Source organism: Schistocerca gregaria, chromosome 7 (genome assembly GCF_023897955.1).
Source record: "Schistocerca gregaria isolate iqSchGreg1 chromosome 7, iqSchGreg1.2, whole genome shotgun sequence".
NCBI classification, from domain to species: domain Eukaryota; kingdom Metazoa; phylum Arthropoda; class Insecta; order Orthoptera; family Acrididae; genus Schistocerca; species Schistocerca gregaria.
Genome location: NC_064926.1, coordinates 86,745,668 through 86,765,429, shown reverse-complemented (window position 1 = coordinate 86,765,429; position 19,762 = coordinate 86,745,668). Strand labels below are relative to the sequence as shown.

Sequence of the window (19,762 nt, the reverse complement as noted above, 5' to 3'; positions counted from 1 at the left end):
ATTTCATGTAAAACTTTTAAAAATTATGACTGTTAACCTAGTTACTCTGGTTAAAGTATCAGATAGTTTCTATCTATCTATCTATCTATCTATCTATCTATCCACTGGACACTCCTTTTAAAAAAAAAAAACCTGTAAATCTTCCATTAGCTAGCTTTTGAGTCACAGCAGGCTCCTCCATGTTTACAGGAACATCTACATCTACATCCATACTCCACAAGCCACCTGACAGTGTGTGGTGGAGGGTACCTTGAGTACCTCTATCGGTTCTCCCTTCTATTCCAGTCTCGTGCTCTTTGTGGAAAGAAAGTGTCGGTATGCCTCTGTGTGGGTTCTAATCTTTTTGATTTTATCCTCATGGTCTCTTCGCGAGATACACATAGGAGGGATCAATATACTGCTTGATGCCTCAGTGAAGGTATGTACTCGAAACTTCAACAAAAGCCCGTACCGAGCTACTGAGTCTCTCTCTTGCAGAGTCTTCCACTGAAGTTTATCTATCATCTCCGTAACACTTTCTTGATTACCAAATGATCTGTAACAAAGCGCGCTGCTCTCCGTTGGATCTTCTCTATCTCTTCTATCAACCCTATCTGGTACGGATACCACACCGGTGAGCAGTATTCAAGCAGTGGGCAAACAAGTGTACTGTAACCTACTTCCTTTGTTTTTGGACTGCATTTCCTTAGGATTCTTCCAATGAATCCCAGTCTCGTATAGGCTTTACCGATGATTAATTTTATATGGTCATCCCATTTTAAATCACTCCTAATGCCTGCTCTCAGATAATTTATGGAATTAACTTCATCCAGTTGCTGACCTGCTATATTGTAGCTAAATGATAAAGGATATTTCTTTCTATGTATTCGCAGCACATTACACTTGTCTACATTGCGATTCAATTGCAATTTCCTGCACCATGCGTCAATTTGTTGCAAATCCTCCTGCATTTTGGTACAATTTTCCATTGTTACAATCTCTCGATATACTATAGCATCATCCGCAAAAAGCTTCAGTGAACTTCCAATGTTATTCACGAGGCCATTTATATATATTGTGAATATCAACTGCCCTACAACACTCCCCTGTGGCACACCTGAAATCACTCTTACTTCGGAAGACTTCTCTCCACTGAGAATGACATGCTGCAATCTGTTATCTAGTAACTCTTCAATCCAATCACACAATTGGTCTGATAGTCCATATGCTCTTACTTTGTTCATTAAATGACTGTGGGGAACTGTATCAAATAGCTTGCACAAGTCAAGAAACACAGCATCTACCTTGGAAGCCATGTCTATGGCCCTCTGAGTCTCGTGGACAAATAGCACGAGCTGGGTTTCACACAATCGTCTTTTTCAAAACCCATGCCGATTCCTACAGAGTAGATTTCTAGTTTCCAGAAAAGTTATTATACTCTAACATAATACCTGTTCTTTTCTGTTTTAGACAGGTGCAACTAGCTGCTATGATCATGGCAAAGTTATGCAGTTCCAGAAGTTGTAAATACAGCACTTTGTTTGTGCACAAGTTGTTAAACAAGTGCACCTAAGTGCTTTCTTTTCTGGGTTGGTATGTAATGGATCATTTTTAAAATGTTATACTTACAACTTCAAAATCGCATAACTTTGTCATGATCCTGGTGACTAAATGCACCTAGTATAAATAAAAGTGACTCTGAAAACTTATCATATGAGGATCAGCCTGCTACAGCTAGAAAGCTATCCCATGGCAGAACAAAAGTGTTTTAAAGAAGCAGTTTATGGTGACTGGTCGCAGTATCAATGAAAACCATCTGGTAAGTAAAATATATTGTAAGTCTGCTATCTTTAATACATTATAGCAATATTCATACGAATAAGCAGGACAAGTTTAAATCCTTCACATGCCACCTCATACCAATTGTAGCCACTGTTACTAAGTGACAATTTTGTGCTCACCAAGGCTGTTCCTACAAAATCAGTTCTACTTCCTGTCAAGATATCTGAAATACTTTTTTGTAGATGATTAAATTAGTTGTTCAAGGTATTTATGAGAGAAAGTATTCTGTAATTTATTGCAAGACCTAATGTTCATACAATGGTATTGGTACCCCTTGCCACTATCATGTAAGAGGAAAATTTTTCTGAAAATTAGCTTACAGAGCATCAAAAAGACTCACAGACTGCTCCTGGAGGCTACATGCCACCTCCTGCAATTCCTGATGTATCCCCAACATGGCCACAAACTGTTAAAGATATTGAGATTTTTGGAATTCTTTACTCTAAGTTTCAATGAGCAGTCTGCGCTTTATATAATTTTTGCATTACTGCTTCCCTAGAGAAAGGACAAATTTGTTGGGAACTCTTTAACAGTTAACATGTACAAATTTATTAATAGATTCTTCATAGTTTATTTGGAGTCCAATTACACACATTACAGGGGTGAATCAAATATAAACCACAATTTTTGTTTTACATGCCTTTTTGTAAATGGAGAAAGGCACAATCTCTGCTTACTGTTGCTTTCATTTCTAGTGATTGATTTCCACAGCTACAACATTGTCATACCATTTCTTTAGTCAGAATCACAATGTGGCGTAAAACCGTCCGAAATTTTGAAAAGACTTGCGGCACAGTTTGTTAACAACTGCCTGAGAAAGATTCAACTGTATGCATGTCACAAACGTTTTTACTAGGATGACAAACAGCTGAGAATGCAGCTCACTGACATCACCTGAGGACCAGCATGACTGAGGAGGATGTTCGCATAACCGAATAACAGTTGCTGAAATTGCTACAGAGATTATCATGAGCTATAGTAATGTTCAGGCAATCATTACTGACAAACTTGGATTTTGAAAGTGTCCACAATGTGAGCGCCTCATCTTCTCACTGCACAGTACAAATTTCATCGTCTCAAGCCTGCAGAAATGGCTACTAAAACTCTACCAAACTAAAGAGCAACATTTTTTGCACCACACTGTGACCTGCAATGAAATGAGTGTGCACCATTACACCCCAGAATTGAAAGAAAGAAAGAAGGGGAAAAAAACCACGGAATGGCATAAAAAGGACTAATTTGCACTCATTACAGCCAAAAGCCATCTCTTCACGAGTGAAGGTCTTGCATTAGTCTTTTTTACTTTAAAGGAGTTCTTCTCGTGAATTTCTCTAAAAGCATCACATTGTGAACTCAGCATACTACTGGAAAATTTGGACCAAACGAAACATGCATATTGTCAGAAAAGGCACACATTTCCAAACTGGGCTGTTATCATGTTTGATGACAGTGCTCAACCCCACACAGCTGCCTAAACTCAACCACAAATTCAGGAATTGTTTTAGATTACACTAGAACATCATCCCTACTGTCCAGACTATCTCCCTGTGATTTTCATTTGTTTGAACCACTAAAGAAAGCAATCAGAGGACAAAGATTTGATGACACTGGAACTGTCAAAGTGTTCATGTGCAACTGTCTGCTGTCACAGCCACAATCATTTTACAAAAAGGAGATCAAGAAACTGTCTATCCACTGAGAAAAATGTGTTTCCCATTCAGGAAACTATATAGAAAAATAAGTTATCTGTATGAATTTCTATATATTTCCAAAAAAAAATCTCAATGTGCATCATAGATGTACTCCACCACTTGAATGATTACTTGTCTAGACTAATGTATGTCTGACTTATTCTGCACAAACATATCAGCTTTCAACGTAAGGCAGAATCTATAAAGCAGCATCTACGAGTGTGTGGGCCAGCCAAATAAATATGATGGATCAAATAAAATACGCAATTTTTGCTATTACCAATTGGTTATTACCAACTGATATATAACACAGCAGCCACAAAACTGAAAAATATGCAGTTTTCTTCGTGACATTGGTAATTAAATTCAACTGCAGTACAAAGTTACTGGGGTTTTATAAAGATAGTGATATATAAATATATTATAATGCTATAGTGTTATATTAATATCCAAAATTAGTTGTTAAATGATAAATTTGTAACATACAACATGAATTACAAACATCTGTGATCACAAAAATTACTAACACATGGTGTGAATCACATAAATTTCTGTACAATACTATAAACACTTACTGGGCAAAATTAATTTGGTCTCGTCGAGTCACATGTAACCTTCCTCGAGAGCGGAGGTAGTCAACTAAAGAACCTTTGCTCATGTATTCAGTCACTAGATAAATGAGCTTGTTGCTGAATACAAGACCAAGGAGTTGAACAAGATTTTCGTGACGCAAAGACCTTAAAGAAAACAAATGAGTAAGGAAATTATTTAAAATCGTAGGCTGTAAATTCAGGAAACTACTGAAAGAAAAAAAAAAGAAAAAGAAAAAAAAACAGCAATATGAAAATAGTAACACTTTCACATTTATATTTTAGATATAACAGTGTCTAAATGAAGGAGTGATACAGAGAATCATAGCATTTTAATATACGTGGTATTCTTTCTAGGTCGTGACTTCTACAAATGCAATTGTGTATATAACTTCTTGTCTAACTTCCTCAATATACATTTATTATAAGATGTAAGTTTGCATTTAACTAATCTGTAATGACAATAACAGCAGCCAACATCTGCTTGAAACACTCACATTATACAAAACTTGTAAAATAGTGGTCCTCTAGTCACTGTAAAAACATCCACAATGTTTGTTGTATGTTTCAACAGCCAAGGTGACCACATATTGTTGTTTGAAAGTTAAGAGACTAACCTCAGTATTAGGGCAAAGCAGTGAAATACTTGTGCACGAAATACAAAATGCACCATGTAAAATAGTAAGTGTAAAATTAAATCTGTGTGCTTGTCCTGTAAATTATGAACACTGTGCACATGGTCATACACAGTCTGACTGAGCAAAAGCTATATTCTTATGATATTTGTACTGGTGGAATCTGTATCCATTACACTGACAGAAACTGAAAAATTTGTCAGTTTAAGTTATCACAATCTACTCAGAGAAAATACAACATAAATTTGGGTAGTAGCATTTCTGAAGATATTCTTAGTGACTAGAGACTTACGTCATGAGTGATGCTTCAGCAAGAACTTTCTGTGCTGCCTCACTCGAGTCCTTTAGCATTTTCACAGCAACTCGCTCACCCCGCAAGAGACCCAGCATGACATCACCAAATTCCCCCTTCCCAATGGGTTCTTTCAGCTAAAAACAAAAAGTAAAATAAAAATAAACCATAAAGCTATTTTAAAAATTCAAAAGGAAACAATTGTGTATTCAATAATAAATATCGACACATGAAAGGCTGAATGAGGAATCCTCTGTTCTCTCCTTCTACTCAAACCTCCTAATGTTCTCTTTCCTCATTTCACATTCACCCATCATTATAAAGAAAGATACGAAAACTTTGTGGTAATTTTTCTGGCTTTTAGTCCTTGTTTCCATGGTCACGGTTATAACATCATGCTACTATGTTTTATTGTTGTCAAGAGTATGATCATTGCTTTCAGCAATGCATGTTAAAAGCAGACCTCGTTAATTTCTCTCATTGAAAATTTATAGTACGAGAAAATATTCATTACGAAATTATAGTCCACACATGAGTCAGTCAGAATGTCATCCTTACAAAACTGAGGCTGAATTTAATCCCAGTCTGATTGTTCCTCACGGAATACAGAGCCACATAGGGTCCAAACAGGTAGCAGCATAGGCTTTTGAATACAGTGTCCAAATATCTCCTAAATTGCCATCAATTATGACAGAAACATGTTAAAATAACCAGAAACAGAAACCAGTCACTGAAACAACCAATGTAGCGTCAAGTGAAACATGTTGCTGAGGCCTTTTCACCTCATGAAAAATGGTTTCCAGAAGTTTTGATTGAGTTCAAATACTATCTTATAGAGCCAACTGTAAATGCTGGGAACAATTCTGTCTCAGTGAGCTTCATTCTCACTCCACAAAGAGCTGTTAAAAGTTGCCCAAAAATTTGCTTCCTACTGACTGTCTCACCACAGAAAGACCCAAACACCATCAATATGCAGCTCACCTTGAGGATTATGTGTTATTCTTTTTGTCTGGAGGATTGTTGGCATGGATGAAACAAAAGCTCGGAAACCAAAACTGTACATAGCAAGAATATACATAGTCCCCTGAGGCAATCATTGTTTGCACACCCAGAGGTGGCACTTAAATTTTTGACTTTAGGAAACTGCTGTAGAGGCTGGCGTCTACACGTTCCTCTTATGACTATCATACTCCCACAACAGGTTGTAGATGGGGATCTATGGCATTAAGATTAGAGAAGGTAAAAACTAAAGAACAGCCAAAGACAGAAATAAATGATCAAATCGATCGAGGAGGAACAGAAAGTGAGAACAGGACTGAGAAAAACAAAAAAAGATAGGAAAGATATTATGAAGTTCTGCAAAATGATGGTCAGGTCCTGCAGAAAGTGTCATTAATTCTGTCTCTAAGCTGGTCATAGGTTGTGTTCCAAAAATGAACAGTGTAGAAACAGAAGTGATGACACTTTCTGCAAAGCCTGACCACCATTTTGCAGGACAGTGCTCAAGCATGTACGGTGCAAGCTGTTATTGATTTGTGTGACTAATGGGGCTGCTAAGTGCTATACCACCTACTGCACTCCCCTGACTTAAGCCCTCGTAAGTTCAACTAGATTTCTAAACTGAAAGAAACACTTCATGGTATTCACTTCAGAATTTCTACAAATTCATCAGGCAACAGACTGCACCGCTCAAACTGTCAACACGACTGGCAATGCTAAGAGTATCCTATGACTTCCACATTGCTGGCAATGGCTTATACACAATGCTGGTGACTACTTTGAAGGTCAGTAAAACTTTGAAACACGTACCTATTTTGTATGAGCTGTAAATAAATAGTTGCCCCTATTAAAGTTCCAACCCTCGTACAAGGTGAAAAAGGTCAATAGTGTACATTTTAAAAATGATAATAGGCACTGGAAAATGTGTACCTGGAGGGTGAACATGTTACATAGTTCTCAGTTCATTGTTACTGCCTAATATTGTTACAGGTTTCTCTCTCCATCCATGGTTTGGAGCAACATAGTTATTCGTTTCAGCACTTCTACATAAACCTTTGCTTTTCAGTTATAGGAGTCATCACTTTGAATAACAAGTAAAGCAGTCATCAACCCAAAGATTGTTTCGAACGCCACAATGCATTAGTAGGCATGTTCCTGGTGGAGGTGGTTTGCCGACCTTTGAACTAAATCACCCAGCCAGTTGTAGGGGGCCTATAATGTATTGTGGATTCTGAGTCACAGTGCAGTTTGGCTTTTTCACAACAACAAATATTGTCAGAGGTGAAAGCAGTGATAAGCAACAGATAAAAGTTGCAGGACTGACTACAGGTCAAAGTTATGACCTACCAAGTCACTCATTACATTGAACTGAATGAAAATCTTAAGAAATATCTTAAATTTTAGATACCTCAACAAAGGAACATTCAATGTGGACTCTTCTGTCATACATTTTCTTTATTTTACATTATTTTTAATAGACAGTATGTTATGTAGTTTGCAGCAAACACTGGTGACCAATTTTTGCTGACAACTTCATGAAACAGTCATTTCACTGACTTCCTAAACCTATCCATCCTATTTTCATGGTGATTCTTTCCAACCATGACTTTACTTGCCACTGACCTTTAAAATTTTATGGGTAGGAGGTTACATCTTTCAGGTGGTGACATCAAACAGCTAATATTTAAGGTTTATTTTCCTAGCAGTTGTTTATAATTTTTTGAACTGTTCATGCATTTCAGAAATTCATCATCCCATGATGTAAAGCTTAAAACTTATGCATAAAGCATCTGTAATGAGACAATTAAAAAAATAATTTACAAAGGAAAATTCAATCAAGAAAATCAGTTATGAGATAGATTTGCTGGTCTGCATTTACCTTCAGGAGGCAAATACACGTATGTAAAAGTTACATACTACTCAGATTTCAGAACCAGCAGTTTGTTCTTACCTTCATCATCACTACAGATGGATCCCTCATACTCCAATCTCTCCCTGTATTTTCACTGCATGTTTGCAGATGATAGAAGTATTGCAATAAATAGTATGTCGAGTGTAGTTCTAGAAAGATCTGCTAATGATATTTTCATGGATATTAATAAATGGTTTAAAGACAACTCACTGACATTAAACTTGGAAAAGACTCACTATAGGCTTTTCAGAACCTGTAAGAGGTTCCCACCCAGCCTATGCATAAAGTATGAAGAAGAGCAGATAGAAGAGGTTGACAGTCTTAAATTCCTGGGAGTACAACTTCATAATAAATTCATTTGGGAGCAGCACACCACAGAACTGCAGAAATTCCTTAACAAATCCTGTATTTGCAATTCGAGTGAGTGTTAGCAGACATAGGCGACATAAAAATGAAAAAGCTTGCATACTTTGCCTACTTTCATTCCATAATGTCATATGGTATAATATTTTGGAGTAACTCTTCAAGTCAAACAAAAGTTTTCAGAGTCCAAAAGTGTGTAATATGTATTATTCGTGGAGTGAATTCATGGACGTCCTGTAGAAACCTCTTCAAAGACCTGGGTATACTAACTACTCTCAGTATATTTACTCCTTAATGAAAGTTGTCCTAAATAATATACCTCTTTTACCAACAAACAGCTCAGTTCATACATACAATACCAGGAACAAAAATGATCTGCACAAGGACTTAAAAGCACTTACTTTAGTTCAAAAAGTGGTCCACTACTCAGGAACACTCCCCTTCAATAATTTGCCAGCAAACATAAAAATTTAGTTACAAATAAAGATCAGTTTAAAAGGAGCCTGAAAGACTTACTAGTGGCCAACTCCTCCTAATCCATTGATGAATTTTTTAATAGAAACAAATGATGTATTGTATATACTCATACTATTAGTATTGTCATTTCAGCTTAAAAATATTGACATGTTCCACATCCACGAGGATCTCCTCAGCACGGATCTATGGAATGAAAAACTAATATAATCTAAAAAAATCTAAGGAGACAACTGTTAGTTCCAAAAGATATGTAGCTTTTCATTATTAACTTATACAGGGTGAGTCACCTAACGTTACCGCTGGATATATTTTGTAAACCACATCAAATACTGAAGAACCGATTCCACAGACCGAACGTGAGGAGAGGGGCTAGTGTAACTGTTTAATACAAAGCATACAAAAATGCATGGAAGTATGTTTTTTAACACAAACCTACATTTTTTTAAATGGAACCACGTTAGTTTTGTTAGCACATCTGAACATATGAACAAATACGTAATCAGTGCCGTTTGTTGCATTGTAAAATGTTGATTACATCTGGAGATATTGTAACCCAAAGTTGACGCTTGAAACCTCCGACGTTCAGTTGCATGTTGTAACAAACATGGGCCACGGTCAGCGAGCAGCGTCTGCAGGGACATGTTTACGATGACAACCGTGTTTACAAGTGTGGCTGTAGTGCACTGTTGTGGTTTGGTCTAGCTGTCGCAGTGTCCGCATGTAGTGCTTGCTGCTATTGTTATTCTGCATTCGTCTCCGCACGCAGACCAACTGTAGTACACCGTGTTACCAGATGTCTGTGATAGTGTAGTGTTGTAGGAACTGTGACCATGGTGTATTTGAAATCTGAAAAGGCAGAGATGATACTTATCTATGGCGAGTGTCGACGAAATGCAGCTGAAGCCTGCAGGGTGTATGCAGAACCGTACCCAGACAGAGAGCATCCAGCGTGCCGCACATTGCAAAAAATTCTACTGCCAACTGTATGCAACAGGTATGGTCGTAGCATGCAAATGGGTCCGTAACAGGCCCATCACAGGAGAAGTGGGTGCAGTTGGTGTGTTAGCTGCTGTTGCCATGAACCCACACATGAGTACACGGGACATTGCGAGAGCCGGTGGACTGAGTTAAAGTTGTGTCATGTGCATACTGCATCGTCACCGCTTTCACCCGTTTCACGTGTCACTACATCAGCAATTACATGGTGATGACTTTAATCATGAAGTACAATTCTGTGAATGGGCATTAACAGAGAATGCGTTGCAGTTCTACCTGTTTACCGATGAAGCGGGTTTCACAAACCACGGGGCAGTGAATCTACGGAACATGCATTACTGGTCCGTGGACAATTCTCGCTGGCTCAGACAGGTAGAGCGACCTTGGACTGTAAATGTATGGTGCGGAATCATTGGCGACCATCTCATTGGTCCTCACTTCATTGCACGGGCCCAAACAGCTGCAACATACATCACGTTTCTACAGAATGATCTGCCAACATTGCTCGAAAATGTCCCACTGGAAACGCGTCGACATATGTGGTATCAGCATGATGGTGCACCTGCACATTCCGCAATTAAAACTAGGCTGACTCTTGACAGGATGTTCGACGGGCGTTTCATAGGACGTGGAGGACCCATAAATTGGCCAGCCCATTCTCCTGATCTTACACCTCTGGTACGTACCTGTGGAGTATGCTAAAGGAGAATGTGTACCGTGATGTGCCTACAATCCCAGAGGATATGAAACAATGTATTGTGGCAGCCTGCAGTGACATTACACCAGATGTACTGCGGCGTGTACGACATTCATTACGCCAGAGATTGCAATTGTGTGCAGCAAATGATGGCCACCACATTGAACATCTATTGGCCTGACATGTCGGGACACACTATTCCACTCCGTCATTGAAAACAGAAACCACGTGTGTACATGTACCTCACCCCTCATGGTTATGTGCATGTGCTTCAGTGAAAAAGACTAATAAAAAGGTGTTGGCATGTGGACGTAATGTGCTGTTCCAGTCTCTTCTGTACCTAAGGTCCATCACCGTTCCCTTTGGATCCCTACGTAATTTGGTGCTTTCTGATACACACGATCGAACAGCGGAGGAGTGGTACTCAAACATCAAATTTAGGTTACAATATCTCCGGATGTAATTAACATTTTACAATGCAACAAATGGCACTGATTATGTATTTGTTTATATGTTCAGATGTGCTAATAAAACTAACGGGGTTCCATTTAAAAAACTGTAGGTTTGTGTTAAAAAACATACTTCCGTGCAATTTTTTATGGTTTGTATTAACCAATTACACTAGCCCCTCTACTCACGTTCGGTCTGTGGAATCAATACGTCATTGTTTGATGTGGTTTACAAAACATAGCCAGTGGTAATGTTAGGTGACTCACCGTGTATATGTCTACTGGCAGTGCTAAATATTTTACCTCCTGGAGGCAAGAATTGGCCAGCAGATTTGTCTCAATTTATTGGACATTCAGTGGCAGTGATGATGCATTTTATAACAGTATGGATACATACTCGTTTCTTGAACCTCAAAAACAGTGTCAACAAAAAATGTACACAGAATTTGATGTGTCATGGATAATTTATTTTCCTTCCTACGCAGTTACATTTCTGGAGAAAAGTAGTTATATGTTTCTTTCACAGATGGCAGTAGACATGTCAATCTAGCTGAGAAATCCAGTTGGTGGCAGGAGACTAATGTCAACATAGTGGACATACATTTGAGCAATGAACTGCAGAAGCCTGTTGTTATAAGTGGTACTGAGAGTTTGAGAATATTGCTGCAGTTCAGAGACAGCAGAGACATGAATATGGGATTCATTCACCTACAAGGTTAACAACTACACAGTTATCATACAAATTCAAGGTCAATGGAACAGTGTGTGACGTGTCATCACAGTGACCTCAAATGGTTCCAATGATAATTCCTCAAATGTGATGCAGGAACTGTTACAGCATTCATCACAAACATTTTCAAGGCAAGGTTCACGTGAGATTGGTCTAACTGCTAGTGTGGTGCAACACATTCTGCAGAGAAACAGGCTGATGCACCAGCTAAATGATAACAACAAAAATCACAGTGTAGAATTTTGTGGATGGGTTCAGAGAATGGTGAATATGAACCAGGATCTACAGACAGCACAATGCAAACTTAATGGCACTATCAATTGGGTAATGGTGCACACTGGGTGCAAGACAATCTTGACAGTGCTGTTGGAAAGTCTGTGAAAATGCCTGGTGTGATTATGAGGTGCAGTTTGACTCCTAGGGGACTCGCTGGGCCTTTCCACTTGACTGTACTGCAACAGCAGAAAACTTCACGATAATGCTAGCTGATTATATTCTCTCTTCTATTCATGCAATGAAAAGTAATTAGCAACAAGATGGACCTCATCCCAATAACATAGGGATGTACAAGTGTATCTAGATCAATAGGTAAAAGGCTAGTAGATAGTACATATGGGATCAATCAAGTTCACCAGACCTGAAACCACTCAGTTTTGTATAACAAGAGACAGTGAAAGAGAACATGTACCACCACATACACTACATAATCTGGACCCACTTTGCGAAGAGATTTCAGTGATGCAAGCAGAAATCCAGTGAGACATTTTGTTGTAAAGTAAGGAATCTCTCTCGATTCATACTCCAAAATGCAATAATGATTAAAGTCAAAATATGAACATTACCTGTATCCACAACTTGGAAAATTTAGTTTTACCAGAAGCTATGAAAATATTTTTTTTACGACAACTTTCAAAAGCGTTTACAGTTTTTGATGCACTTTGTATCAACCTTGGCTAACACAATAACAGGGCAACTTACCTATGCAATCACTCAAGGAGTATTTCAACAAAAAATAAATTACACTATTTATTTAAACTCTTAATCCTTGTGTGAAAGAGTATAAAAAACGAAGTGTTATTCTGAAAAAGAGTTCCACTCCTTAAACTTGTTTCACTGTTCTGAATAGATATACTATGAATTACAAAACACACTCTTACCTCCAGGTCATGATTAGGAATCACCCAGCCAGCAGCTACAAAAGCATTGGGATCCACACAGAATTCTTGCTTTCCTTTCTTTGGCAGACTTTTTGTAAGTTGTGTGCACAGCCCATCAGCATCTTGCTCATAATGCTGGAACAACCACCCTAACTCATCAGTTGTTTTGTTCTATTGTAAGTTACTGAAGTGGCATGCACTGTAGTGAAAAAACAACAACAAAATATACAAGAGCACTAAACACCCAAAATATGAGTAAAATGAAGCAAAAGCTATAAACAGGCATTACATTTTTATCCACAATGACAGTGGCTGTCAACTGATAAACTGAATCAAAACTGAATCATAATTTGTTTTAGAAAGCATCTAATGTTGTTCAACTATTTTCGCATAGACAGAATAGCAGTATATTTAAGGTTTTCATCATTTGTTACCCCTCCAAATGCTGGTGAAGCCTTGCAAAATACTATAATAAATGTATGTTATTCACAGGATGACAAACCCCTAACATGAACACAATAAACTGTGCTCCAATGGATAATTCTAAACTTTTTCAGTACCATTTTCATGAAAAACTAACAAATATTCATATTATATAATGATCAATTAATTATTTTAAAATTATTTCTTTCATGGTCCATGCTGAACAACAAAAACAATCTCTGCGTTCTTCGTTTCTGTATTTCTTCCTGTTTTTCAGATTAGCAGGAGAAGTGAATATTTTTATTCTTACACTCTAATACCTGCAATATTTTTCAATGTGAGCTGTACTGGTTTTATGAAATAAAGGGGTGACTAAATTGCAGCAATTCCGATAAATGATACTAAGCTTCAATGACTTCCACCACCACCATTTTCACAGATTGTGAAACAAGCTGATAGAAATGTGATCCTAGGGCTATCTCAGTGTGACTAGTTAATGGTGTTCTTCCAGGTGTTCCATCGAGTTGTTTCCATTTAATGGAAACAACAACTTGATAGAACACCTGGAAACAAACCCATGAACTTTCAGAAACATTACAGTGCCCACTACATAGACAGACAGAAAGTGAATACATTCAACATTTTGTCCTCTCTGCCTATACATAGGGTGCGATGTTTGATGTGATCACAGTTAACAATACACTGAAAGCGTTGAGGAACATACTGTGCAAAGGTTTTCATCATGTGATAGTATGTCATTGAATGTTTAATACTCTTAACACTTTTTTTACTGAGCTACTAAACAAATGCCATTTTTAAATGCAATGTTTTACGTTTCTTAATGCTATTTAAGGCCTCTTGTACAGGCAAGTCCAGTGGAAGGACTGTTGTTGAAGCATTTTCTAAAACATAGGGAAATATATAGAAATATATGTGGGCCAAGACTTCTAGCACAATGTTGAATTCCCTTTCGTTCCCAAGGAAACACCCCATACTGGTATCAAAACTGCAAATTTTACCATTATAGTGCTGTATCTAAAACCCCTTGAATAACACTAAGGAAAGGGTGGGGGACAGGGTTTATAATAAACACAGCTGATTCAGTGTTTTTATAGCTGAGACAGCTAGTACTAACTACATAGTAAAGTACTCACACAGTGTCATGAAAGTGGCGTTTCATGGGATGCAAAAATCTAGATTAGTGGGCACGTCATGGGTGAAAAAATTTCAGAACGAGTAAGAGTAGGATTCAAATCCTAGTCCTAATAACTATAGTTCCATTTTTTACTGATGTAGAACCCTATTGGATGCAAAATACTGGTAATAAATCTGTATTCTGTGTTTAAGACAATATGGCTTCTAATGTTATTCTTATTATTTCTCCTTTTTAGCACTATTAATATTAAAATCAAATTATAATGAAAACATTTAGGCAAAACAGAATCAGATGGAATACTGATCCTTTTCATTTGACTTCTCCATCTTTCATAAACCAAATACTTTTAACAACAAAATGGAACAGACCTGTCACATTCATTATCTCCTGACAGTTTTTTTCAGACTGCTCACACGTTATTTTGTTTTAGGTGAGCTGTGTCTTTTGATGAGAGCTTGTTCCCATATTTTGATAATTATTATGTATAAAATATATGATCATTTATGTACAACTGTTGATGTCGTTGTTGAGACTAGACTGGAGAATTCAGTTGTAAACAATAAATTCAGTTTGCACAACAGTAATATTTTAGCACACATCCTACTGTTAACAATTTTATTTTTCCTGGTTAGTAATATAATAAGATACCAAGAATTTGAGAAATACCTGTAGCTACATATTAATTTATATCGACAAGGTCTAAGGTTTCAAAATCTTAATTTGTGTGTCAATGGTGTCTGTTGTTGTAGTTGCTGTATAATTACTTACGTTCTTTCAAACCCATCTTTGTAGCTACTTTTAAGTCAGTGGCCATGACACAGTTGTGGTAACAATGATTACCAAAATACAAAGAACAACTAACACAAGCAGAAAGATATGTATGTTCAATAAAGTAGATAAAAAAATTTAAAAAATCAGTTGTGTCATATCTCAGCATGAGTCAGGAGCATGTAGAGGAACTCTGGCTCAAGTTTAAAAGAATAGTTGACCATGCAATGAATAGATATGTACTCAATAGAATAGTTCATAATGGGAGAGAACCTCCATAGTATACAGTCACGGTACAGAAACTTCTAAAGAAACAAAGATTACTGCACAACAGCTGTAAAATGAAAGTGTAGGATATATATCGTGAGATGCTGAATGAAATGTGTTTCACTGCCAGGAGAGCAATGGATGATGCCTTCTGTGGTGTCACCACCAGACACCACACTTGGTAGGTGGTAGCTTTTAAATCGGCCGCAGTCCGGTAGTATACATCAGACCCACTTGTTGCCATTATCAGTGATTGCAGACCGAACGCCGCCACACGGCAGGTCTAGAGAGACTTCCTAGCACTCATCCAGTTGTACAGCCGACTTTGCTAGCGATGGTTCACTGACTTCTACGCTCTCATTTGCAGAGACGATAGTTAGCATAGCCTTCAGCTACTTTATTTGCTATGACTTAGCAAGGCGCCATGATCAGTTTCTATTCATATTGTAAATCATGTACCGTCAAGAGCGACATTCGCCATTAATGGATTAAAGTTAAGTATACCACCAGCTACGTCTGTTTTTCTCAATTCTAATTCCCTTGTCAGGTTCAGACCTCATGCCAGCCTGCGTGAGCTAAAACGCGTGCATTTCGGCCTCCTTTAGTTACACAGTGTTGGCTCTTCTGCCAACTACAACACCTTCAATGACTATCGTAGCGGAATAGTTTCAAGTGATCTTTCGCAGAACCCAAAGAAATTCTGGTCATATGTAAAAACTGTTAGTGGCACCGAAGTGAAGTTAGTGTCCAGTCCCTAGTGAGTGAGAGACGAATTTGAAACTGAAAATAGCAAAGGAAATCCCAGGGGAACTGCCCCAATTTAATCCTCGTACCACTGAAAAGACGAATGAAATAAGCGTTAGTGCCAGAGGTACTGAGAAAAAGCTGAAAATCTCTAAAACTGAAGAGAAGCTCCAGGCCCCGACTGAATCCCTGTCACATTCTATACTGAATTTGCGGATCAGCTAGCACCTCTTCTAACTATAATCTATCTTAGATCTCTCTAGCAAAAAACCATGCCCTATTCTGGGAAAAACCCGCAGGTCACACCCGTCTACAAGAAGGGTAGCAGAAGTGATCCACAAAACTACCATCCAATATCCTTATTTTCGATTTGATGTAGAATGCTAGAACATATTCTGAGCTCAGACATAATGTATCATGGACAGAATGACCACCTCAATGCCAATCAGCATGGATTTCTAAAACGTTGATCACGTGAAACCCAAATCGCACTTTCCTCACATGACATAGTGAAAGCTTTGGCTCAGGGCAACCAGGTATATGCAGTGTTTTTTGATTTTCAGAAAACATTTGATTCAGTGCCCCACAACTACAATTACTGTCAAAAATATGACCATTTAGGATATCAAGTGAAATCTGTGACTGGAGTGAGGACATTTTTGGTAGGGAGAACACAGCATATTACCTAGAATGGAGAGTCATCATCAGATGTAAAAGCAACTTCGAGTGTGACCCAGGGAAGTGTGTTGGGACCTTGCTGTTCATGATGTATGTTAATGATTTTGCAGACAATATTAATGATAAAATCATGCTTTATGCAGGTGATGCAGTTATCTACAAATCTACAATAAAGTACTACCCGAGAGCAGCTGCATACGTATTCAGTCAGATCTTGATAAGATTTTAACATGGCGCAAAGATTGGCAACTTGCTCTAAAGGTTCACAAATGTAAAATTTTGCACTACACAAAAACGAAAAAAACATAGTCGCCTACGAATAAAATATCAATGAGTCACTGTTGGAATTGGCCAACTCATACAAATACCTGGGTGTATATGAAATGGAATGATCTCATAGGTTCAGTCGTGGGTGAAGCAGCTGGTAGACTTTGGTTTGTTGGTAGAATACTGGAGAAGTGTTGTCAGTCTACAAAGGAGACTGCTCAACAATCACTTATGCAATCCATTCTAGAATATTGCTCAAGTGTATTGGACTTGACCAAACAGGAATAACAGTGGATATTGAACATATACAGAGAAGAACAGCACAAATGGTCATAGGTTTGTTTCACCTGTGGGAGAGTGTCTCTTAGATACTGAAGAAACTGAATTGGCAGAGTCTTGAAGATAGACAAACTATCCCCAGAAAGTCTATTAAATAAGTTTCAAGAAATGGCTTTAAATGATTACTCTAGGCATATAGTACAACCCCTATGCATCACTCATATAGGGCTTGCGAGGATAAGATTAGAATAATCCTAAATCCTAATAGAATAACACTAACCCTAATAACTGGTACAATGGGATGTACCCTCTGCCAAGCACCTCACAGTGGTTTGCACAATATACTCTCTTAAATGTCTATCTCTCTTTTATGACAATCAAAATATAATGAATCCAATTTTCCCTGTATCGTCCGAACAAGACACAGCCAGAGCAAAAGCATCACGGATGCAAAGGTTCGAGCTGGTGCCAGTGCCATAGGCTTGCCACTTACACGAGTTCACCAGCACCATGGGCAGCGTTGATGATGAAGATATCAACTTCACCTTGGCCAATTTCTGGCTGAGTACAATCCGCCAATGACTAGACCACAACAGACAGAAGCCTATCCGGAAGATAGAAGAGCAGCTCTCGTCCACTTAGTTGTAGATCATCGTCCAGGACTGACTTAGATGGGGAACGTCTTTTAGTGAACCCTTAGAAGTGAACAGACAGCTGTCAAACTGCATTTGCTATGTACTAAGAAGTTCACCTATGATTATATGCACTTAGCCACTGAGGGTGTTTTTGTGTTATATTATGTGCAGTGTTGCAGACTTCCTTGTTCGACGAGTCACAAAGGTAAGTAAACCTTTAACTCATTTATGTGACTTTGTTACTAAGTGTTTTAGAACCTTCTTTCTCCTATCCTGTTACCTGATCCTGGGGCATAGTTTTATAATAGTGGCAGAGAGAAATTGTCTTAGCGGAGTACTGCACTAGAAGCCGTTTCACAAACTCACAAACTCGGCTTATCATGACAACAGTGGCAACTTGGCCTCCACAGCGGTAGTGACGAGGCCTTCACAAAACTGGTGATGAGAATTTACAAAAATTTTCTTTTAAAAAATTAATACTAAACCTTCACAACAGACAGAAGCTGCATGCTGCATCAGGAATCTGAACCTTTCACTCTTAATGAATGACAAAATGTCCTCAGCCAAAAACATCCTTGTGAACATTACATAGAAGCTGTTCCCACAAATGCAAAGCAGCTTGGGATGTTATCAACCAAGAAAATTTCCAAATCCACACACAATATGCAGTGCTGGATCCAGATGAAGTAAATGATTACATCCTAACCTCAGTGAGTAACCTGAAAAACAAAATGAAGCATAACGGCATGTTTGCATTACATCACCTTGGCGCAGTGTCACACAGGAGGTATGCCTTCTACTGTCACATTTATAAAAGCTTTGTCAATATTGAACTAAAGCTGTAGGTAAAGTGCGGACTGTTATTGGTCCTTAAATTATGTAATGGAATAAATAATGTATCTTCTCTATCAACCTATTTGTTTCATTTTTAATATGTTTTTTTAAGCTGGAGTTTTCCCTGAAGCATGCCAAACTGCTAAAGTGATATCAGTTTTTACAAATGGAGATAAGTGTCTACCCCAAGCCTACTGGCCAATTTCTACTGCCTCAGTTTTCTCAAAAATTTTTTACTCTCTAATGTACAACCAGCTAAATAATTATTCTGAAATGCATAATCTCCTCTCCAGCAGACAGATGGATTGAAACGTGGAAAAAATACCACTACTGCTGTGACTGAAGGTTTTAACCTGGTGTTAATTGCATTTGAAAATTATATTTTGTGATCTCAGCAAAACCTTTGACTGTGTAACATATAACATCCTGCTTGCAAAATTGGAATTTTATGACATATGTAACCTATATTTAGCCATTATCAAGTCATATCTATACATCAGTAGACAGTTTGTCTCAGTAAAAACATATACTCCTCACTGAAGAGAGTTCAGACAAACAAGTGTTCTAGATCTTCTTCTGTTCATCATTGGAATTAATGATTTACCTCACCATGTAGGAGCAAATTCAGTAATGTGTTATGCAAAGGACATGGCACTGCTCTGAACACTCCATGACATCATACAATTCCATCAGGCAACACAGGAAAAATTAGAACCAGCAATGATACGGTTTTCTTCTAATAAACTTCTTTGTAATCCTGATAAAACACAGGAACTAATTACACAGTTAACTACAACTGTGGACAATAAATCAGTAAAATTTTTAAGCTTTCACATTGATTCCAAATTAAATTGAGAGGAACACATTAGCTATGTTTGCAAGATAATACCATCAGTGTGTTA

General features: G+C 37.9%; 1 protein-coding gene across 1 annotated transcript in view; it reads right to left on the bottom strand.

Annotated features, from left to right (window-relative positions):
• Positions 1-19,762, bottom strand: part of LOC126281311 (tyrosine-protein kinase CSK) — a 199,032-nt gene that overhangs the window by 41,824 nt on the left and 137,446 nt on the right. The window contains exons 4-6 of the mRNA XM_049980152.1: positions 12,810-12,944; positions 5,030-5,166; positions 4,088-4,249 (exon numbers count right to left, since the gene is read on the bottom strand). Coding sequence (XP_049836109.1) covers positions 4,088-4,249; positions 5,030-5,166; positions 12,810-12,944 — 434 coding nt within the window. The remainder of the gene's footprint in view (positions 1-4,087; positions 4,250-5,029; positions 5,167-12,809; positions 12,945-19,762) is intronic.